Below are 24,118 nucleotides of genomic sequence, written 5' to 3'. Positions count from 1 at the left end.
CAGCCCATGTGCCCTATAGTCTCGCCTCAGTGCGCCTGCGCCGCAGCCCCTGTGCGTGTCTCTCTTTCTCGGCTTCGTTGCCACCATTTTGTGCTAGGATCGCTGGCTTTTGCTGCTTTGCTCTGCCGAGTCCCGCGCGCGCGAGAGCCGGAGCAGCGGCGTCATGGCGGAGAATCAGTCAGCGGCCGGGCTGGGGGAGTCCGCGCCCCTGGGCGGGGCGGCTCCCCCCGGCTCGGAGCCCGAGACCCGGCGGCTGAGCGAGCTGCGGGTCATCGACCTGAGGGCCGAGCTCAAGCGCCGCAACCTGGACAGCGGCGGCAACAAGAGCGTCCTGATGGAGCGGCTCCGGAAGGTGAGGCGGGGGACCGCGGGGGGAGGGGCGCTGAGGCTTTCCCGGGCTTGGGGGGGGAGCGGGGGGACGCTGCTGAGAAAATGGCGCCAAGCGGGGAGCGAGCGGCGTCACGTGACTCCGCCGGGCCCGGCGCGAGCAGTTGCTGCAGCGCCGTGCCCCGCTCGGTGCAGGTCACGTGCTGCCCCCTCCTCCGCCCAGGCCGGTTGTGGTCTCGAGCCCCGTCCCTGGACAGTGGGGGAGCCCCGCACCGGCCCCTCTAGTAACCATGCGCAGGAACCCCCCCCCCCACACACACACTTTCGTGCACATGGCACCTGCAGGCTTGGGCCGCGGGTGCCGTGTTCCAGTCAGAGGATGTGAGTGCAGTGCGCCGAGGTGGCTGTGCCGTATGGCAGTGTTGTGGCGCCACTGACAAGGGTGACCAGATGTCCTGATATTTGGGGCTTTTTCTTATATAGGGCTCTGTTACCCGCACGTCCTCTGCCCCTGTTTTTCACGCTTGCTGTGTGGTCATGCTACCACTGACCATAGCTGTCCATGGCTGCCATTCTCCACTTCCTTGAAACGGAGACACTATAATTCATCTGATCACCGGTGGGGGGGGGCGCAAAGGAAAGGGGATGGGGTGCATTATAGAAAGCACCCCACACGTTGCTCTTCCACCAGTGCCCTGGGAATTTTTGATATTTCACTTTCATTTGGTCCTACTTGTAATGCTTAGAAGGTTCTATTGACAGCATTTTTCTCTATGGTGTGTTTAGTGCCCAAGACCAAGAGTGCTCTGTAAATAAAGAGTGGCTTTATATCTTTTTCCAATAGGCTATTGAGGATGAAGGGGGAAATCCTGATGAAATTCCAATGGTGTCAGAGATAATCATCAAGAAAACACCAAAGAGAAGCAGCAAAGGTACAAGGGAGTTGAGAGAGGATTTTTTTTTGGATCTTGCACCTACAAAGTAGAATCTAGCTTCCCTCTTTTTTTCTTTTCTTTCCCTGCTTTCACTCTGAAAAGTGTCTTAATTTTGGCAGAGTGAATTTATAGAGCTTCAGAATTTGTGTTTAATAGTATTTGGTTGAGTCAGATATAGCACAAACAGGAGCACTGTAATATAAAATGTACAGTTTAGGCCAGTGCAGCTCAATCTTACCATCAACCTCTTGTGTTACTGACACTCTTTGTTAGTCTCTAAGGTGCCACAAGTACTCTTTTTCTTTTTCCCTACTTATGTGAGTTTCAGTATGATACCAAGTCCCTCATTAGTGAATTGCACATTTTGTTAAATATTAATCACAGGGCCGTGCATAACTGGGAATACTCCCAAACAAAGTGTGTTGGATTGCTAATCAGAATTTCCTGAAAGACCAGCTTAGAAAGGATTGACTTCTACTGCCAACGTAGTGAAAATTTATCATGATGTGTCTTTGCAGGAGGTTAGTTTGAGCCATTTTGAGGTGTGGTTGCTAGCCCTGTCAGGTTGTGGACAAATGAGAAACAGGGTGAAACAACCAAATTAATTTACACTTATGACCAAACTCAGAATTTGAGACCCAGCCTCCAGAGGTGAAAGGTTGGGGTGTTAATTTATTTCAGCTTGTAACCAAAATGTTAAAATTAAAATGTGTTACCCATTTGCTGTGATAAATTTAATCAATATAGATGAGCTCCCCTAAGTTAGTCTGCAACAGGAAGTTAATATATGCTTTTCAAGTATTTTTCACATTCCTGTTGATATATGGAGATGGCAACTAGCTACATGACAAATATAGAATAGCTGTTTGTGTGATGGAAGGTGAAATCACAAAGGGAGTTTCTAAAGCTTTTTCAACAAATAGCACATTGAAGACTCAAACACCCTTTTAAATATAAATAAATTGATTCCAGATTAAACTTAATTCAGTATATATTGGGCTGCAAGGCAGAAGGGAAAGTCATTTAATAGGTGTGCTACATGTGAAGACATGAATTTAGTACTTCAAGTTAAAGTTTCATATCCCAGGTTGAGAGTTCCTTATAGTTTTAAAACCTCTAGAGTTTATAACAGTGATGCATTTGCATTGCTGTAGTTAAAGGGCTGTTAGGGTTACCTTTAATTTCCTATTTACCTGGAAAGCTTCCTTCAGATAGTATTTATAATTACAGAATACCAGGTTTCACTTGAACAAAAACAAGTCATTAGATTTCTAATGGTCTGGAGTCATTTTATGCTGTGTATGAAAGAAATTTCTCTATTTCTGAAATGGGGGGTGGTGGTGTGTTACAGCTGCATAACTAACAAACTAAAGAAAGAATCTGTTCTAATACTAGAATTGTATACAACAGGGATTTTAAAAAACTTCTAACTTCCATTTAAATTCCTAATATAAAATAGTTAAAAGCTTTGAAGTGTGTTAGATGTGGAGTTGTTGGTGATGCACAAATGCTCACCTAACAATACTATGCCTGGCTCAGACCAATGTTAATAGTCACTCTTAACATTGGGTGGATTAAATTCACTTGTAAATTATTTTGGATAATTTTTCCCTTCCCAGAAAATATCTAAAACATGATTGCGACATGTCAGTATGTTAATAGAATGAAAATGTTCAAGCTGTGTTTCTCATTGTAGAAGGACTGTTTCTAAAACCTCTCTCCATTTCTTGTTCTGCTGTGCTTGTATTCTTTGAGGAAAATACACTTGTAAATGTGTGAGAAATTGTCTGTTTTCATGTGTTCCCTGTTGATCTGTGCTAGAACTGAAGTGTGTTGTTTCGGTAATGAGCGTTACTTATGGATCAAGCTGCTGAATGAATTCCTGGTGTAGTAAGATTTTTAGACAGATCATTATAATAAGCTTTTGAAAAGAGAAAATTAATGGTCTTTGAGATACTTAAGAACTACAGTCATGCATAGTCGGCCTAAAGATACCTTTAGCTTAGTCTTTTACGACTTACGTGTTATTGAACATTCAGAACTTTTATTGTAACTTACAGAAAGAAATGTGATGTTCAGAGTTATAGGACTGTTGAAAATAAGGCAAAGTATGTTACTTTTCTGTAAGAAAGTGGATTTAATACCTATTCTAGGAAGAAACATCTGAAAATTAGCAATGTATGAATTCATCATTCTAATAATCATAATGTTACTAGGGCGTAGACTAGAAGAAGAGGGAGTTGAAGATAATGGACTGGAGGAGGATTCTGGAGATGGGCAGGTACGTGAACCACATTTGAGGTGAAGAATAATAGTGCTGCATTCAAGTCACAATGACTATTATATATACTTTTTTTCTTTTTACAGGAGGATATTGAAGCAAGTTTGGATAACTTGCAGGATATTGACATGATGGATATTAGTGTGTTAGATGAAGCTGAAATAGATAATGGCAGTGCTGTAGATTGCGGAGAGGATTACAGTGCTGATAATATTCTTGACTCACTGTCTGATAGTAAAGAAAATGCTGATGCAGAAATGAAAGAACTTCCAGATCAGCCTACAGAATATGCTGTAGGTAACTTGGAGGCATCTCCACAGTTTTCAGAAATTAAAGAAGAATCAAGAGAAATACCAGTAGTGATGGTATGGATCTCTTACATGTGTGGAATCAGAATTTTTTTTTTCAAATTAATTAGTGCACCATTATCTAAACAATAGCAGAAATAATTTGGGGTTCTAAATTTTTATGGCCATTGATTTTTTTCTGTTTGTGGAAATAGCATTTTTGATTTTAAAACATATTTAGGTTTTGTTTGCATGCATCATATTGCTACCCACAGTAGTAGTAGTAGTCTAGAAAGCATCATTTTTATTAAATCTTTGAATTCTCTATTTTGCCTTCAGTTTACATTCCCATTTTCTCTTGTTTTCCTTTGTTCTGGAGGGCAGTGGAGGGATCCATATGTTTTAGTTGAGGGACTTCATAATTGTACAGTATGTTGCTTCTGGAATAATTCAGTGTATTTCAAATTTCTTGTTAGATTTGGGGCTTCCATTCTGACTTTTAGAATGTTTTCATGCTGGCTTTCTGTGCTTATCGTCTGGTAATAGACTGCCACTTCAGCTTTGTCCATTAATGGTTGATGATAATCTTTCTCATGAATCTACAAGTTAAAACTCACTTGAAATGTTCAGTGGGGCAACGAAAGATAATTATTATTGCCCAGCCTCAGATAGGGAGTACAGATGTTACCTCTGACATGCATTGTCTCCAACCTGGGTTATGGGGATCCAGATTGCTGCTTTTGGTTCACTTTAGAAACGGCAGGAATAACTAAGGAAGTAGTTAAATAATTCAGATTTGATTATATTATTAAGGTAAAACTAATGAAGTCTGAGATTTTCTAAGCACTATTTAAATCAACTTGTTGTTTAGAAGTTGATTTTCTTGCTTTGTTTTGTAGCTGTGATTGAAAGGCAAATAAAAATTCCATATAGGATTTTCTGTTAAGATTGAAAGTTTTTATTTTTTAAAAAAGCTCAGACTTTTAAAGTAGGCAAGCAGAGTCTGGAGACAAAGAGAGAGCTCATTGCCTGTCTGTCTGTCTTTTTTTTTTTAAATGCAGTCATCCGTAACCATTTTTCACTTTCTTTGTTGCTCTGTTGAATGCTAGCAAATAATTGCTTAATAGCAGTTATCTGAAAAAAATCAGATAAAATATTTTGCCAACCTCACAATTTTTCATTCAGGTTTCATTATCAGTAAAGATGTGATGAATCTTCTGTATACAGTGACATATTTTTCCTATTTATTCTTTTAGGCAGAAAGTGAGGACATTGGAAACAGTTTAGATGTTTCTTCTTCTGATTTAACTGTAGTGAAGGTAAATTCTTTTTTAATCTTAAATTTAATGTCAATTATGACACATGCTGTATAAAGAGCTAAAAAAACCCTTAGTTTCTGGGGGGAAAATACAAATACCTAATTCTTATCTTCAGAAAACAGTCAAATTCTAAGTTATATTATGCATAGTAACAAAATTATATACCTTTCCCTATGTTGAATTTATCTGGTGATTGGAAGAATTGGGCCTTTTTTTATGCTTTGTTCCAAAATAATTTACTGTCAAAATATAACTGTCATATACTTGGCTATATTTCATATACCATTAAACTTTTGTATACACTCATGTTTATAATGTTCATTGTTACCATGATTGGGTGTGATATAAATTAGCTGAAACATAGGGCCTGGTTTTCAGACGTCTGGAGGATCCACAGTTCCCGTTGACTTCAACAGGAGTTGTAGGTGACTTGTACTTCAGCAAATCAAATTTGTAGTAGTTACATAGTGTTGGGAAAATGGTCTCTCTCACATAGGCACATGTATTTATAAAACTGTTGTCTGCTGATTTGTTTGCCTGTATTTTAAAGGCACTAGAGTGAACAGTACAGTATATACTTCAGCTGACTTAATAGCACTGTTGTGATTTTTTTTCCATCCTTTATATGATGGACATGACCTTAGTACTGTAATATGCTTTGAATACCCACAAAAACACTTAGCCCTGGTCTACACCGGGGGGGTGGGGTGGGGGGAGATGGATCTAAGTTACGCAACTTCAGCTATGTGAATAACGTAGCTGAAGTCAACGTACTTAGATCAACTTACCGTGGTGTCTTCACTGTGGTGAGTCTTAGATTTTTTTATATTTATATTTCATCAGTAGAAATTATAAGGTATTTACCTTAAAAATCTTACTCAAAAAATGATTGTTGTAAGGAAGTTGTTTTAAAATCTAACCTTTTCAAGGTTTATAAGAGTTAATAAAACTTACAGTAATTTTTCCCCATATTCTCTTTTCTAAATAATTTTAGACAAGCTCAGCATCTTTACATAGGATAGTGTTTTGTAATATATATATATATATTTTTTTTTTCCCTACAGGAAATTGAAGAACTACCTTTGGAGCCAGGTACTGTTTTGGGGGGAAAGAAAATAAAAAGCTAGGCTTTGAAATGGTTTTGCTCTTGCACCGATTCCTCTTGTACACTTATTTGTTTTATTTAACTGCATTACTATAGTGTGCATTATTCTAATGGTGCACAGTCCAGATCATTCAAGGATCATAGAGATTGGAAACCCAGTCATATCACCAGATCTGTGACAGTGTCATCTCTGTTTGAGAAATACATTCAGTGTGATGAAATGGTTGCTTTAAAACCTCTTTAAGTAAGCATGGTAATTAACCTAAGCCTTAAAAAGGTTCTGCATGTAAAACAGATCTTGTGATATCACACAGTACATTAACTCTGTAATTTTGAGTGGAGAAGTACACGTAGTATAATACTATAGTAGGGAACTAAAATTAAAAAGTGCCTGGATTTCAGAAGAAGGAAGACAGAGTTTCTTCATGGAAATTTCATACAGATACTGTTCACTTTTCTGGACTGCAAACATACTCATGCACCATCAGAAGATGTTCCGGTTTTCATATTGGACTGTTCTGCTAAAAGAATTTCACAGGAATTTGGGAATTGAACTGTCAAAGAATTGATGCAGTCAGTTAAGCATCTTGGACTTTGGAAGCTAACTTAGGAAGAACTAGAACTCAACTTGAAGAAGACTGTCAAGGATGAGACAGAAGGTTTTGTGTTTAAGTTTATTGGGCATTTTTCTTCCATGTAGCTTCCAGGCTTTAATATAATAGTTTGTTAGACTGCAGACAGTTTAGAACTTTAATATTGTGTACATTAGGGTTTTCCAATCTCTGTGTAGCTTAGAACTTCTCTTGGTGTTAGTGTGGCAGCCATGCCAGTTCCACATTTGTGATTGCTTTATTTCCCTGGTGATTAAATCTTGTGCCATTCTATTCCTGTTAAATCCGTAGAAAATGAGAAAATACTCGAGATTTTGGGGGAAACTTGTAAATCTGAACCACTTAAAGAAGAAATTTCCGAAGTGGAGCAGCCATATGCACAGGAAGCAAGTAACGCCGTGGCAGGCAAAAAGCTAGCAGAGGAAGAGGACGCTCTTGCTGCCAGTCAGTCGGAGGAAGATGCTTTAGATTTGGACAGCAAGTCAGCACAAGATCTTTCAAGGAAGGAAGCAAAGCATTTAGTTGTAGCAAAAGGGGAGACAAGTGAACAGACAATAGATGAAGAGAAAATGGACTCTGAATCTTTAGTAATAAGTGATCAGAGTAGCAAACCATCAGAAGGTCTGGAAGCCTCTAGTGGGGAAACAGCGGATAAAGATGCAGGTCTTGAAACCAAAGATAGTAAAGAAGATGCCAAGAAAACAGAAGACAAAGCTATTTCTGAAGAATCATCTGCTACTAAAGAGTCCTCTACCAATGAGGGCGGTGATCAGAAAAAGAGGTTTGTTTTTTCTCAGTTTTAGACCAGATGCTATCTTTTTCATTGGTCATTAAGTGATGCAAATAAGCTGTTTCCTTCAATTGGCCAGCAAGACTGATGAAATTGTAGTCTATTCCTAAAGAATCTTTTATTTCTTCTTGTGCAATTTTTAACTGATGGTTTGATTTCCTTCCTTTCCTCAACCTTCAAAGGTTGTTTTCTTAAATTCTTCCTAATTTTTATCTTCTGGCAAACAGAATTAATTGTCTGTTTAAACATCTGACTTCCCACATATCAGATTTGAAAAAGTTTGCAAAGGTGTCTTTTATTTCACAACTAATTTTCTGGTAGGTATTGAATTCTAGCACACATAATTAAGAGTTATTTTCACTTTTTCCTGGTTGAATAACACCGTTTTTTGTCTTTAGCTTTGTTGAGGATGCAGAGACAAAGACGGTCTCAAAAGATGAGAAAGGTACGTTGTAAAATTGAGACTGATTTGGAAAAATGTTAAAATACTAAATCTTATTCTTCCACATCCATCAGAGATCCAAGGGAGTAATTGAGTACACATTCCAGTTGCATTTTTTCGCTTGATTCTGCAAACACTTAGCCATATGCTTAATTTCACTACAGTGCAGTCCTATTGAAGTCAATGGGACTACTCTCAGTAGTAAAGTTAAGTGCAGGTGTGTTGATAGGACTGGGATGCATCTTCAAAAATATAATCTTGGCTGTAAAAAGTTGCTTCCTACTTCTAATGTAGGTTCTGATAATTTCTAATCAAGATTGTCATTGCAATGAGTCCTTACACTCTGTAGTCACTGAGGTGAGCTTTTAGTGCGTGGTGAACATTGATTCCATTTAAAGTTACTAGCATAAGGTGGTATGTTTCGTGGTACTATCCATTTTGATTTAATGTCATTCTATATAAAAACTTCTTGCTTACTGGTTAAAACAAAGGCAAGGATTACAGAAATTTTATCTAATACTTCATGATTAGATTTATAACATTTGTGGCACTCTTCAAAAGCATTCAAGTCTCCGGTAGTATTTTCCATTGTCCAGTAGAATCAGGCTTTCAGTAGATGAAAATTTCTTACACTTTCATTATTCTGCATGTCATAAGAACATAAGAACAGTCATACTGGATCAGACCAAAGGTCCGTCTAGCCCAGTCTCTTGTCTTCCGACAGTGGTCAATGCCAGATGCCCCAGAGGGAATGAACAGAACAGGCAATCAAGTGATCCATCCTCTGTCACCCATTTTCAGCTTCTGGCAAACAAAGGCTAGGAGCCTTGACATTACCATGTCATACTAATAGTTATGTCAAAAAATAGTGTGTTTTGAAACTGCAAAAGTTAAACTTCATGTATTTAAAAGTGCTCAACATTTTTAAGCTCAAAATGGTCTGAAGGAAATGGAGTTTCTAGGACAGTTGCTTTTCACTGCGACATTTTTCTGATACAGTAGTGATTTATTTTTTAATTAGGTCGTACAAGTAGCAGTTCTGGTAGAAATTTGTGGGTTAGTGGACTTTCCTCCTCTACCAGAGCAACAGACTTGAAGAACCTTTTCAGCAAATATGGAAAGGTATGTGTTTTTTATATAGTGCTTTTAAATTAAATGCAATTTTTTTACTTAAACAACTTATTAAAATTAAGTGGTGACTTAAAATCTTGCTATTGTTTACGTAATAATGAGCATCATGTTGAAATAAATTTTGTCTTCTGCCTACTTGTGTAAAACCTTAAGAGGAAAATGGGAGCGAACTGGCTGTATGACTGAACAGGCTAAGCTAATAGAACATAGAATTGTCAATTATTGAGTGTCAGATTTCCAGAGTCAGAGGCAAAGGGAGCTGGGCAATTGGCTGCCTTTTATGCCTTTGAAAATCTCCCCCGAGAGTATAGTCCTCTATCAAAAAGTTCTCAGAAATATCTGGTAAAGTAATGCAATGGTTGCCCAGATTGACCCCTCTGCAGAGGGTGTCCATGAGAGGTGGCATGCCTGTTCGAATACAGGAGTGGCAGAGCCAGGATCTGGCACCTTTCCCATCATAGTCACTTCTTCGCCGCCTGGTTATCCCACTGGAATCTAATGCTCTCTATCACATAGTACTGGCTTAGGGGTGACCCTTCCGTAGTTGCTACTATGAGAAACCAGGTCAGTGACAGTATGGTTCCTCCTGGAGCTTTTTAGTGTCAGCAAGGAAGTGGAATCTGGAACAGCTGGTAGCCACTTCTGCCTCCACTCCTCAAATGGCTTTTCCCATTTATAAAAAAAAAAATTAACTGGGATGCTCTGAAAGGTCAGCTGGTGGACTTCTTGGATCCACTGCTACGTGAGAGGCAGTCTGAGGCTATGTCTACACTTAAACACTGCAGCTGCACTGCTGTAGTGCTCCAGTGTAGACACTTACTACACCAACAGGAGGGATTCTCCAGTTGCTGTAGTTAATCCACTTTCCTGAGATGCAGTAGCTAGCTCAATGGAAGAATTCTTCCATGGATCTACGCTGGGACTTAGATTTCCTTAAGTATATCACTCAGAGGTATGAATTTTTTACACCCCTGAGTGACATAGTTGGTTGACCTAACTTCAGTTTAGACCCAACGTGAAGTCAGGGAGGTTTTTCTGACTCAGTAATTCCTTGTGTCATTTATCTCTTCAGAAAAGGTCATCTTTGTGTTGTTGAACATGCTTATAAATGTTCCAGCGAAAATCGTACTACTGCAAATGTATTTTGAGAAATATGTAAATGCTGCATTGTGTTACGGGATTAAATGAAGAAATTGGTTATGCTCATTTGGAGATTTATTCCTCTCATTTTTGTATATCATTTAAGTGAAGTATATTAACCATGTCATACTGATGGTGATGTTAATAAGGCAGTGCACTGGTATTGCTCAGTGCCGCAGAGAGGATGTAATTTTGCAGTTATCACGTCACACTACATAAACTGAATTAGTGTTTTTGTGCATACTACTATAGTAGCACTGTCTAAGTTTTTGGTATTAATTTTGATACTGTCAGGATGGAAGCTCCAGCAAGCTCTAGTACTTATTTCAGCAGTACTAGAATCTGCTCTAGAATTTTAAACTCTGGTCTTTTCAGAAATGTTGGCACTGCCATTGGCATGTAGGGAAATACTATTAGTATTTATACTTCACTTCGATAGGTGCTTCTCAGCACAACATTTTTAGAATACTCATGGCCAGATTGGGTACACCTCGGTTCCAAAATGTAATCTTGATGCCAGTATCAAAATCTGGACAACTGAAGTCAGGTGGTTTCTTTGAAGTGCTGTAAGCTCTTCGGGGCAGGGGCTGTCTTTTTGTTCTGTTTGTACAGCACCTGGCACATTTGGGGTCCTGGCCCATGCGTGTGGCTTCTAGACATTACGATAATACAAATAATAATGAAAATGGTGTTCCAATGGAATGGTGCAAAACCAACGTTCCTGGTACACGTGGCATAGCTGGCATTTTATTCTGTATACCAAGTACATTGTATCAAAGAAGTAGTAAATGGTGGATTCTCTGTAACTTGAAATCTTTAAATCATGATTTTGAGGACTTCAGTAACTCAGCCAGAGGTTTGGGGTCTATCACTGGAGTGGGTGGGTGAGGTTCTGTGGCCTGCAATGTGCAGGAGGTCAGACTAGATGACCATGATGGTCCCTTCTGACCTTAAAGTCTATGAGTCTTAGTCTGAGACTATGGTTGAAGATGTTGCAAAAACAATAATAAAAAATAACATTTCTTAAAGGTGGTTGGTGCAAAAGTGGTGACTAATGCTCGCAGTCCTGGGGCTCGCTGTTACGGTTTTGTTACAATGTCAACATCTGAGGAAGCCACCAAATGTATTGGTCACCTCCACAGAACAGAGTTACATGGGAAAATGATCTCTGTAGAAAAAGTAAGTGGTAATTTTCCAAGATGGATACCATAATGGGAATATAAGAATGCATGCATTAATGATCTCAGACTTGTAATTGATTATATTTTTGGCAAATACTATTCCAGGCAAAAAATGAACCAGCTGGGAAAAAACCTTCAGACAAAAAAGAAAGTGAAGCAAGGAAGGAGAGAGACAGGCACCATTCTACAGATTCCAAGTCTGAAAAGTAAAGTTGGTTTAAAAAACAAAACAAAACTGTGAAATGTAACTGTGAAAGACAAGTAATAGTTGAACAGAGTTTAGTTTTATTGATATAACTGTTTATAAAGTACCCAAACATGTTTTGTTGGTTCATGCTGTACCTGAAGGATTGATTGATATCAAGGAAGAATAAGCATTTTTATTGCACTGCACATCTTGCTTCATGGATCTTGTTTTTGTGACCTTGAGAGTCCATGAAATGGAAATATCAAGAGGTTATATAACCTGTAGTTTCTTTCTTTCTTTGAAAGTTCATAGATTCCCCTTTATGTAAACTTGTGTACCTGATTCAGTTCAGTACTCTCCGTTTGCTTTTACGGCCTCAAAGCTGTCTTGTTGCCCTGGTGCACACATTTCTGACTTAGTTATACACTTCGCTCTTAGCGATAGATATAGTTAACTTCTAATTTGTTTCAGAGTAACAGCCGTGTTAGTCTGTATTCGCAAAAAGAAAAGGAGTACTTGTGGCACCTTAGAGACTAACCAATTTATTTAAAATAAATAAATTATTAAATTTATTATTTAATAAAAGCTCATGCTCAAATAAATTGGTTAGTCTCTAAGGTGCCACAAGTACTCCTTTTCTTTTTTTCTTCTAATTTGTGTGCATCAAGTTAGTCTTGTAAGATCCAAGGCTGATACCTCTTTAGAGTCAGAAAAGGTCTCTCATGTCTAATCTACATTGGAAAAGGTTTGCTGGTGTAACTAGTGTCATATCCTCCTAGTGTAGATGCAGCTTTTGTCAGAAATATGCTTTTGCCAGTATAGCTTATACCAGTTCCTCAAATGAAAGAAGCTATACTTGCAAAGGCTCTCTTGCTGGTACAACTATGTCTGCACTAGGGCTTTTGCCAGTATAAAAATATCATAAAAATCACACCACTAAATGACACTGTATTAGCAGAAGTTTCTAGCGTACACTTGGCCTTACTTAGATTGCAATTTATACTTCTGTTTCCAAATCCTAGATCTGCTTTCTATTTTAAAGTGGTGCAAACTTTACTTCAGCACCTTAGGCCTTCAGGGGGCGTCATGTCAGACTCCCGATCCATGTAGTGATCGTTCCCTTTCTTAGGCCTGACTAGCCTTGATAAATCCTGTACTTCTGGAATGTGACAGTTCAGTACTACTTGCAGTAACTAACATCTGGAGCTGATATGTTCAATATCACGATTGTTTCCTTTCGGAATTATTCATGCCTTTCAAGGATACTAGAAAGAGATAAGTAGTGTCTTCTGGGATGCTAGTACACTGAATGTGTGAGACAAATAAGGTGACCAAGAATCCTCAATGCAGTAAAGCACTGCATAGTGTGGCTTTTCCTTCCATATTGGCTTAGTCCAGTTATTTGTAGCTTGGGACCTGGTCATATTGCTTTGGGCCCTATATTGGTATCTCCTGATCCCGTTCATTTTTATGTAAACCAGCATAGACACTGTGGTCGTCATAATTGTTTCATATACATTGTCCTCATAAATGAGGTATTAAAGGGTCTTCCTGTAATGTTAATGGAACGGAGTCAGCATCCTAAATTTTCAAATCTTCCTGTTACTTAAGTAGCTTCCTTGAAAGACTAATCCCGATTTCTAAAAGGGCTGCTAGAATGGGTCATGAGATGTCTGCTAATATTTATTTTCCCTGGGGCATGATAGCCTGTACTGCTTATTTGAGCGGCATTCCATTTCACAGTATTCTTAGGGTTTGTCTACACTGGCAGTTTACAGCGCTGCAGCTTTCTCGCTCAGGAGTGTGGGGGAAAAAAAACCTCTGAGCGCTGCAAGTTTCAGCACTGTAAAGTGCCAGTGTAGACAGTGCACCAGCGCTGGGAGCTGTTCCCCTCATGGAGGTGGGTTTTATTTATTTTTTTTTTTTACCACCAATGTTGCTAGTGAAGACATGCCCTTAGATGTTACACTCTATTTAATTTACTTGCCAAAGTCCTGATTACTGATTTGAGTATTACTTGAGCAGTTTTTTATGACAGAACATATTTGCAAAAGCTTTTATCCTACTCTAGTTCACTCTGTATGGATGTCTGTTTTTAAATGGCAGAGTGCGCTATATGTGAAGATTCATTATGGATGGAATTAACAACAATTTGGAAAACTTAATATTCAAAAGGATCACCTACTGTTCTTTCTAATTTGTTTGGATCTTTCTAGCTTTCATATTCAGTCAGCTAAATTAAGGAAAATGTGTGCAAGTGTGTGTTGCATTCAGGATTTGGCAAATTGGAAGAGCTTACTAAATTTCAGTTTTTGGATGTCTTTTGTGGCTCATGTAGAAATCCAAAAGAAGTGGAATTGTGTAGATAACTGTGTTCCTATGTACTGTACTATTAAAGCTCAGTTTATTTATAGGTCTGTCAGTATTAAAAAGGACGAGAAGACAGATAAAAAAGACGATACTAAGAAAACAGAGAGAGATGAAAAAGAAGAAAAAGAGAAAGATGAACAGAAAACTACATCCTCCAATCGCTCTAGGACTAGCAAATCAGGTAATGTAAACTGCTTTCTAAATAGAGAACTGTATTACAGACATGGTTTGTATGGACAACTAAGTGACAAAAGATAGACTTTCCAGACATATATATAGATTAGATTGTCATGCCATATCCAGTGAAATCTGTGGGGAAAGTGATAAAACATGGAGAATTCTTCCTCTGTGCTGGAGAAGTTTTCATAATATTCAATACCCTGTGTTTTAAAAAAGAGTACAAATAGGGAACTGTTTGAGAACTGTTGACTCTTTGGAATTTAGACCTGTAATCTAAATATTAGTGGCAATTTGGTGTCCTTCAAAATATTTGCAATTTTATTACATTGTAGATAAATGCTTTTAGTTGTTTGTTTTCCTCTCCCCAAAGGATTTTTCTATTCTGAACAAAGTGTGTTTTTATATTATAAAAAAACCTCACATGTAGTATAAAATACATTTTAATTATGAAGACACAGCTAATTTAAAGAAGTCTTTATTATTCTACTTAAATTATTGCAATTTAGAATATTTATTCTATTCAGCAACAGATAGTATTTCAGCAAGTTTAACACTCCATTAAGAAGAATGGTTGAAGCTAATTCATACAGCATTATGCTGTTTCTCTGTCAGACTCTCAACAGAGCAGCAGCTGTTTGATTTAGGGCATAATGGGTTTAGATTTATAAAACTGAAAAATTTGTGGAAAGAATAAAAATGTATGATTTTTGTATCTTTTTTTTATTCTCTGTGAAACTCTTGCCTCTGGTTATAAGCAGGAAGTAAATTTAGTCTAAAGTTTTGCTGATATGTATAGAATCTGGTGCAGTTCATGGTCTGTCTTTTGAATGCGAAACTTAGTTTTCTGTCCTACATTGTGTGAAAAAAATGCATTTTAAGGTGCAAAAGTGGACTTAAATTCACTATTTTGAATTTTTTTGTCCTCTTCAGATAACAGCAGAAGTCTTACTGTAATCTCCCATTATTTTTCTTGTTTCCAAAAGTTAACGAAGGCAAGCATTCTGAAGCCCTAATTTTACTAATACTCCATTTTCTTTTATATAAATCTCATATTAAGGTTAAAAAAATTTAACCTCCAGCCTCTCACTTCAAAAAAAAAAAAAAAAAAAAAAAAAAAGGATGAACATAGTTCTGTGGTTGTAATATTTATTAAAAAAAAAATCTAAGATATAAATGATTGCACTTGCCACAGTTTGTTATATTCATTACACAATCTTTGGTTTTTTTGGTTCGTTTAGGAAGTCGAGGAATTGAAAGAACAGTAATAATGGATAAATCCAAAGGAGAACCAGTTATTAGTGTGAAAACCTCTACCACATCAAAAGAGAGAGTAAGTACAATTTCAGTAGAAAACTTATCTATGAAAATAGATTTAAACCAACTTTCCCTGTACCTCTGCAGAGTATTTGACTTGCATTTTTAAAACTGTGGTGGTTCTTTCTAAATAAGGGGATTTGGCAAGTCATATGACACTATATTGGTAAATGATTATGCCTTGTCTATGCTACAGCTTTCTTCACTGCTATTATAGGCAGAATTGCACATATTTAATGGAACAAGGCCATTAAGACATCACGCTGCCCCAGATGTGTAGAGTCAGGAGCAGTGGGTGTCACTACACCTTTAAAATGGTATGGTTTGTGTTGCCCCAGAGACAAAACTAGCTAGCAGACTCACTCCCCAAAAATTGTAGCCGAATTATTGGTGCTGCCTACAACTCTCTTCCTTCTAGTTCACCTGCAAAGTGCCTACAATTATTTGTCGCTCTGGTAAGGAAGGGGGGATAATAGTGGTCCTGTTTGTGGGCATTTATCTTATCTGGTCTCTGGAAATGTAATCCAAACACTTTTATTCTGGTTCATGTATTACTTTGATTAAATGCAGAATACTAAGAGCCAGGATCGCAAGTCAGAGAGCAAGGAGAAACAAGATATTTTATCATTTGATAAAATCAAAGAACAGCGAGAGCGTGAGCGACAGAGGCAGAGAGAACGAGAAATCAGAGAAACGGAGAGACGCCGGTGAGCTTAGCGTCATCGCTACCCTGAGCATCGGGAGCCCCCACGCCCAGACTCCCACCCCACTGAGTTCCAACCAGCTGCACCCTGACCTCCCACCCCACCAAGCCCGACTCCTCCAGCACCCAGATCCTCCACTGAGCCCCCCCGACCGCCCCAATGCTGACCTATAACCACCTTCACTTGGACTCCCCTGCAGAGTCCCATTCCCCCTGCACCCAGAACCTCCCACCGAACTCCTTTGCATCTGGACCCCCACTAAGCTCCCCATACAGTGATTCCTCCCCCTGTGGCTGAGCAGCATTTGGGCCAGGATGTGGGGGAAGGGGTCATTGCATGGAGAGCTGCTCTCCCTGTCCACCCATCCCCAATATATCCAACCCCCACCCGGAACCCCCACCCCACCGAGCCTCACCTCCTCCTGCATCCAGACACCCATCCCCCAACCCCGTGCAGAGCTTCCTGCGGCCAGGGGAGGTTTCTGGGGGTTGATCTGCCTGAACAGATGTGCCTGCGCTGCCAGGGAAGGGTGAGTGCGCACTGGTGCAGCTTCTCTTTGCTTCCCCACAGAAACCATTTTTCTGTGGGAAACAGAGAATCTGCAGGGAGCATGTTTCTGCACATGCGCAGTGGCACAGGCTTCCCCCAGGAGTAAAATATGATTCAACCTGATTGAACTATTAATTCAAACCATTCAGATTTGGCTCCTTGTTCTGATCGCAGATTGTCTGCAGAAATGATGACTTTTTAGGGGGTTGTGATTCATAGTGGTTTAGTGTACAGTTTAACAAATGTACTTAGGCGTAGTGGGTACTATATTGTGTATTCAATATTTAGAATGCAGTGAACTGTCCCTAATGCACCAACATGAATCATTTGGTGTAATAGAAATTAAATGTATTCCTTCCTTGCTAACGGGGCAAAACTGGAATGTTTTTATATGACTTTTTATCCTTACTGCTATGCAAGGGACGAATTGTCACAGAACATGTTACAGGATCATTTACCCTGCTTTGAAAATCTCTGCATTTATGTAGTAGCAAGAGATGATACAGTTCTGTTGACACAGTCTGTTATGAAAATGACAATTTAGTGTTGGAGCTGTCACCTCATGCATTGTTGTATTCAACTTCAAAGTTTAGTCTCCTGTATCTTTGTCCATTGGTCTGGGTTTATATTTTTCTGGTGCTATTTATTCCATGAGCTTTAATGGAACCTGCAGTAAATCTTTTGAACAGAAGCAGAATCTTTTCTTGTTATTCAGTAACACTTAGGTATTTTCAAATTTTGCATTTAGCTTTGCTAAAATACCTTGGTTTTAACTTCGCTTGTATTGAACTTTCACCCTGAAGGGAGAATAAAATTGTCGTCTCCCTTCGGGGAGTTGCATGCCTGCTACCTTTTCTTCCAGAAGAATGTAAAGAGGGACATAGAACTCCTCACCTTAGAGGAAAGCATTTTCAAAACTGCTCCCTAAGGAAGGGGTGTTATCACTACTAAATTCTTGCCTCTCGTCTCATTGTGTGTGTATATTGTTGCTTTTTTAAAAACTATTTCAAGTGACTGTGATGTTTGTTTAGTAGAAAATAACAAAGTCAGCTGGGTTGTGTGGGAGAAGATCTAGGAAGCCTTCAAAAAATACGTCACTTGAAGGTGTAGTGTACCCTTTAAAACCAACAAATCTCTACTTCCCCTTTTCAGAGAACGAGAACGACGAGAGCGAGAGCAGCGTATTCAAGCCATTCATGAACGGGATGAAAGACAGAGGCTTCAGAGAGAGCGCGACCGACTTGAATTTCAAAGGCAGCGGCTTGACAGAGAGCGTTTGGAGAGGGAGAGGCTGGAGAGAGAGAGGATGCACATCGAGCAAGAAAGGAGGAAGGAACAAGATCGCATACAGCGAGAAAGAGAAGAGCTGCGTCGTCAGCAAGAACAACTGCGCTATGAGCAAGAACGGCGATCGGCAATTAGAAGACCTTATGACACTGATGCAAGGTAAGTGACTGCAGTGAAATTCCAAATTTTAGAGTGTGTTTATAGCAGGAAGTTTAAGGCTGTAATCTGAGATTGTTTTTTATGCAATTAGGAAGAACTCTTCTTAGAACAGATGCTAAACTTCTGAGCTCCACCCCTGTTTCTAGCTCGGTTTGTTTGTTTTTTTTTTCTAGTTAATTTGATGTTTTTAAATAAGCACAATCAGCAAAACACACAGATGTGTATTAATAAACTCAAAAAGCAGTAAATGCACATCCAAAGTAGATTACAAAACAATGCAGTCAAACAGCCACAGCAAATGAGGAATCCATTACCATGGGGTGTTAAGTGCAGCTACACAAATTAAGGTTACATCTATGATTCTTGAGGAGAAGGAACTCTTTTCTCTCCCTGCTCGTTGAAGCAGACTTTTATCTACCTCGACCCATAGAATGGTGGAAGTATCTTCCTCATTGGCATTAAAGATGCTCTTTTCTAGGTAAGGACCTAAAGAAATTGTGTTTTTTAACAAATAAATTCATAGTAGTCTCAAGGGTAAGTATTTGAATTTCAGTGGATACGGATGGCTGCCAAATCCCCCCTAAAGTGCTGCAATTTTTCCAGCAGCAGGGAGGCAGAAGCAGGCATCCCTGTTTCCACTTCCCTGCTAAGGCTGCAGCTACTCCAGGGGGTTAACAGGCTGATTCCAATCCTGGGTTCAGAGGTGATAGGTCATTTGGATCCTGGGGAGTAGGGTGGGTGGTGGTTGGGGTAGGTGTGTCTCAGCCGATGGCTCTATGCAGCCTGGCCTAATAGGGTTTGGGGCCTGGCTTTCTTCATGCCCACCTCTGGCCCAGGCTGTCTGCTGCTGCGTCCTGGCGGGTGGGGGGAGAGGGGCAATGTTGTTAATGCATCGCAATCAGGAGCCCCATCCCATAGTGGCCCCCCACAGGCCTGGGGGAGATACTGCAGCTCCAGCTGGCAAGGAGCTGAAAGTGTGTGAGGAGCCCTGGATCAGGGTGAGACCAGGATCCATCCCCCATTCCACTCCCCTCTGCCAGGGCAGGATCCCCTCCCACCCATGCTCCAAGTGGATGATCCCATTCTGAGCTCCTTGCCAGCCCATGCTGTGGTATCTTCCCCCGGACCCGCTGGGGGAGCAATGTGGCAGGCTGAGCTGGAGCTCCTAATTGTTGTGCGTTGTCAGTGCTGGCCCTTCTTGCTGCCATACCCTCCCTGCCCTCACCACACACGAGCAGCTGAGTCCCCGCTACTGCCTCTCACCTGTAGAAAAAATCATGGTATTGGGCTAATTTGATTATTTCTGTGTGGTCCTTGAAATCTTGATTTACATATAAGGCAAGAAGCATTTTAATCACTTGTGCCTTGCCAGCTTTTCACCTTGACTCTGTCTGTTTCTGAGGCAAATATTCACAATAAATTTCAGTTCACATAGCTAGCTGAGTGCCCAGTGAGTATAAATTATATTGCTGGTGACTTTTGAACTCTTAAGATTTTAGAGCATGAGTCAATGCAATAGTGTACGATCATTCCAAATTAATTCTTAACCAGGTATCCTGAACAATATTGATATTTGACAATCCAGCTGCACACAGCTTTACAAATGATGATAGTGCTCTCAAATGTGTCTTGTCTGCTAGATATCAGTTCACCTTTGCAGTGTCTGTCTGAGAGGGCTGCAGGCTGATAGAGGAATATCGGAGTGAGTTGCCTGAATTTAACATGTTCTGAAAGCTGATTCATACCTATTTTTTTGATGATATACCTGAAATGTAGTCATTTGGGGACAAATTCAACCCTGGTTTAATTCTGGTGAAGTGCTCCTGGGGGGTTACACCAGGGTGAATTTTGCCCTCAGTCACCTACCCTTTTTGCCTTACTCGGTCACCTACAGTCACCAGTTTTACTGCAGAAATAAAAAATAGCCAATTGGAAGCTGTGCTGCGATGTACATAATACTATGTGACAGCACTCAATTATGACTCCTACAGAAACTACTCTCTCCAGGGAAGTTACACAAGGGGTTGTAGAAATTGTGGACTTGAATCATAAAACACAAATGTCAGAAGGATTAAATAGTCTTTCTACTCTCATTTCAACATACGCCGAGATTAGGGTGTGTGCAGTATTGGTGCAATTAACTTCTTTTCTGAAATTGAAATGAGAAGTCAGTTTGGCACGTCAGGGATTTTAATTATCATATCAAAAATATAACTATTGAATGTTCAGCTTACCACAGGTTGCGTTAAGTGAGACTTGGTTTAGAAAGACCAAGATGGAAAAATTATTGCTTCACATTGTATTAAACGTGCACTTTCTTACAGGCGAGATGACTCCTACTGGCCAGAGGCAAAGCGCATGGCGATGGATGATAGATACCATTCTGATTTTACCCGCCAAGATCGCTTCCATGATTTTGATCACAGGGATCGTGGCCGATACCAAGATCATTCTGTGGATAGGTTAGAGATGTGTTTTTTTGTTTTGTTTTTTTTTTCCTCCTGTATTCGCTGAAATTAAGAAAAGAAAATACCTAGTGTCGTATCAGGTTTACTATTTGCTTGTAAAATAGTGCAAAAAAAGTAGGGATTAGAACTTGTGTGTTCTTATGGCTATATGTGTATCTGCTGTTTGCAAGCTTGTGTATGTTACTTCTGTGCCACTTCGGTTATTTCTCCAGCTCTTTGTGTTTGTGGTGTTTATTGTGTACCCTTTCTTGGTCCCAACCCTTCCTTCCTGTCAGGTCTGACACAGAGCTATTGCCTCCGGTGCTTTGTCACATTTCAGTGATACTGCCGCTTGTGTTGCCCTGGCACACACAATTTTAGTGCCGTGGTATGTGTTTGCTTTTGGTAAACCAGTTTCTCTAATCCTAAAACTATATTTCTAATAAAATAAGTATTCCCATTTCCATACTTTACAGTGTAACAAATACCAGCATTCAATGTAGATTACTTCTTCAAAACCCCAGTATAATTTAACTGGAAGATCTATCCATCGTTACTGAATTGCTCTCTTTTTTTTCACCCCAGGAGAGAAGTTTCAAGGGCAGTGGCAGATCGAGATGGGCAGGTGGGTTAAGTGGAAACACTTGCGTCATAAACATGTGCATTTAGATAGTGCCTTTCATTTGGAAGGATCCCTGGGTGCACAGGGCTCTTAAATGCAGCCGCCACTGGCATGAAACGCAACAGCTGTTTAATAAACAACTGATTTCCCACACTGAATATGCAATGCATAAATCAGTTGCTAACTACAGTAGTTGTCATAGATTAGGAAAAAACACATCTAAATGATTGAAGTTACCATATGGATTCTCTTTTTGGGGCTAGGTGGTGAAAAGAAAGTGTGTTCTGGTTATTGGTGTCAGATGCATTATCAGTAAATGTAACGTGTAAGGTAATTATTCTGGCACTCTATCCATGAACAGCAAAGAACCCATTGTCTTCAATATAGCAAAATGGTCTATAGAAAATGCAAAGGTGCCATAATACAGAGGGGCAAATGTAACCGTGCAACAAATATTACCTTTTTAAAAACATTGAGGTAGGGGCTGGATTGGTACTTTGGAAATCTAAGAATTCTGTTGACACTTTACCAAAGTGGAAGAGTTGAACTGAGAATAGTTCATGTAAAGTTATTTGAACCTGGGAGAAAGAACTGAAGCAAAGACAAATGGTTAAAGGGATTGGAGTAAAATTGCATTCCACCAAAATATTAATTAATACACAGAATGAGCCTTAGAGTAGTAAGGAAACCAGTGAAGAGTTTTGAAAGTTATTTAAAGGAGAAAATATTGCTCCAAGAGCTCACACAAGTAGATGGTCATAGAGGGGCTATATGGAATCTTGCTGTCAAAAATGCCCTAGTGACTTGATAGGTTGTGGCACTGGTTAAATTCTGTTGACCAGCGTTTACCAATTTGAGAATTAAATTACAGCATTCATCTGTGTCTTTCGTCTTTCAGCATTATCCAGATGAGCGCCATGGAGGACCAGAACGTCACTCGCGGGATTCACGGGACAGTTGGGCTGGCTATGGGTCTGACAGAAGAACGAGCGAAGGGAGAACGATACCTCCACAGTCCCGGTTAGTATGTGTAAATGAGGACAGTCATTCACCAGTGCTCATGCTCTTCGAAACGTCAAATAAACTCTCTGAAGGGTCATAGTGGGAATCAGTTTTACAAGTGTAAATCCTCTCTCCAGATAGTTTCATTGAGGGTCTGTTCTCTCCTGGGTGTGCAGTGAATTTACATGTAGCTCCCTTGTGCATCAAGAGAATGGAGCTCTCTAGTGAGTAAAGAGCTGCTGTGCAAGCTGCTCTGCCAGTGGAATCATGGTTCTCTTGTAAGGGCTTCCTCTTCCCGGGATAAGATCCAGTTCTTTCACTCACGCTCCAGAAATTCTCTGAAAAGGAGCTAATTTAGGGCTGGTAGTCTGGATTTGAGATTGTATGTATTAATAGAAAGCAAGCTAGAATCTTGGTGGAAAACCTGAGATGGGACGAATCTGAAATCCCGGATGTTTTTTTTTTAAAAAAAAACATCCAGATTTTGCATTATTGTTCTGTATATTAAATCTACACCTACACTTCCTGAAGTGATATTACTCCATTAGTAGGTCCATGTTAAGTATTGAGTGTTGCAGTATGTTGTGATATTAACTGATTGTCTGTAGATCAATTAAGAAAATTGTTTTCTGTGTTAGAAACTTGTTGAACAATCTTCCTAATTTGATTGTATCCACTGTAAATGTAGGATTTGCATAGATATAGCTTGGTAAATGATTTTAATAAGTTTACGTATGGGGTATTGTATTTGGCTTCACCATCACGCACCTAGAAGATTTTCTTTCATTTTTTTTCTTTTGTTTTTTAAGAGATGGACGTGACTGGGGAGATCATGGTCGAAAGTTAGAGGGGCATCAAGATCGTTCATGGCAGGGCAGTGCAGATGGAGTGATGGGACGGGATCATGAGAGATGGCAAGGTATACTTGCTGCTTAACAGTGTGATTGTGGTTTTTGTAGGCATTACTGCTGTTGAACTTGTAGTGGTAGTTAAAACTCATACTGAGCTTTAAAAGCATTACCAAGCAAGCAAAATTCTGGGAATAAGGTGTTGCTTTTTAAAAATGCTTTATTTTTATTTAAACGCTTTCCACTTTATTGTAGGTGCTGATAGAGTCATTCCTGCTCAGTCCACACCAGCCCATGTGATGAATCGAGGAGCAGTATCTGGGTAAGAAGCTTAGTCAAAGATTTTTGGTCCTTTTCCTTTACTTCCTTTCCCTCTGCATGTTGTAATTGAATCAGTTGAGTAATGTTTCCGTGATTTTATCTGGTGCATTTTATTTCAAGAATAAAAATCATTAAAAAAATGTAAATACTACAAAATCACAGCAATGTTACAAATTTGCAATGAAGATTAAAACACACATTTTAAAAAGCTTGACTTTGCTCCTAGGCGTGGAGGCTTCATGCAAAGTGGAACGCAGAGCCAGATAGTGCAGGCTAGTGGAGTGCCAGGAGCATTTGCAAACCAGGACAGAGCAAACAGACCCAGTGATCCCCGCTTCACGCACCGCTACTGAAATTTTTAACCTTCTCTGAATGTAAGATGGCTACAGTGGTGAATTCTATTACCCAGGGTCACCTTGAATTTATGTAATTAAAAATCTGCTGCCATATTGTAATAGAAAACTATGTGAACTCATTTGTTTGTTTTTTGTAATAAATGTGTTCTTGTTCAAACACCACTTAAGTTTCTGTTAATGAAACATTCCATTTTTCATAATAATAAAATTAGTTTACAGCTAA

General features: G+C 39.5%; 2 protein-coding genes across 6 annotated transcripts in view; one reads left to right on the top strand and one right to left on the bottom strand.

The window, feature by feature from the left end:
• LOC140903099 (scaffold attachment factor B1-like) overlaps positions 1 to 102 on the bottom strand; it is a 33,141-nt gene extending 33,039 nt beyond the window's left edge. Inside the window, 1 exon segment of the mRNA XM_073323855.1 lies at positions 1 to 102. Within this exon segment, the coding sequence (XP_073179956.1) occupies positions 1 to 87 (87 nt within the window). The 5' untranslated portion in view covers positions 88 to 102.
• On the top strand, positions 31 to 24,118 carry LOC140903100 (scaffold attachment factor B2-like). 5 transcript variants are annotated; one of them, XM_073323857.1, is made up of 21 exons: positions 31 to 352; positions 1,172 to 1,259; positions 3,479 to 3,543; positions 3,630 to 3,836; positions 5,087 to 5,149; positions 6,214 to 6,241; positions 7,157 to 7,646; positions 8,054 to 8,100; positions 9,119 to 9,219; positions 11,398 to 11,547; positions 11,655 to 11,755; positions 14,151 to 14,287; positions 15,525 to 15,616; positions 16,171 to 16,307; positions 18,006 to 18,299; positions 20,624 to 20,761; positions 21,332 to 21,371; positions 22,267 to 22,388; positions 23,180 to 23,289; positions 23,474 to 23,540; positions 23,766 to 24,118. In XM_073323857.1, exons 1-21 carry the CDS (start codon positions 164 to 166, stop codon positions 23,890 to 23,892), a joined length of 2,793 nt encoding a protein of 930 aa, XP_073179958.1. In that variant the 5' UTR covers positions 31 to 163; the 3' UTR covers positions 23,893 to 24,118. The 5 variants fall into 5 exon arrangements, 4 of the variants coding, with proteins under 4 accessions (XP_073179958.1, XP_073179957.1, XP_073179959.1 ...); XM_073323856.1 differs by having other exon boundaries at positions 3,630 to 3,908; XR_012156155.1 differs by lacking the exon at positions 23,180 to 23,289 and having other exon boundaries at positions 3,630 to 3,908; positions 23,766 to 23,797.

The sequence above is a fragment of the Lepidochelys kempii genome, chromosome 25 (assembly GCF_965140265.1).
Source record: "Lepidochelys kempii isolate rLepKem1 chromosome 25, rLepKem1.hap2, whole genome shotgun sequence".
Classification (NCBI taxonomy): Eukaryota; Metazoa; Chordata; order Testudines; family Cheloniidae; genus Lepidochelys; species Lepidochelys kempii.
This window is presented reverse-complemented; position numbering and strand designations above follow the sequence as displayed.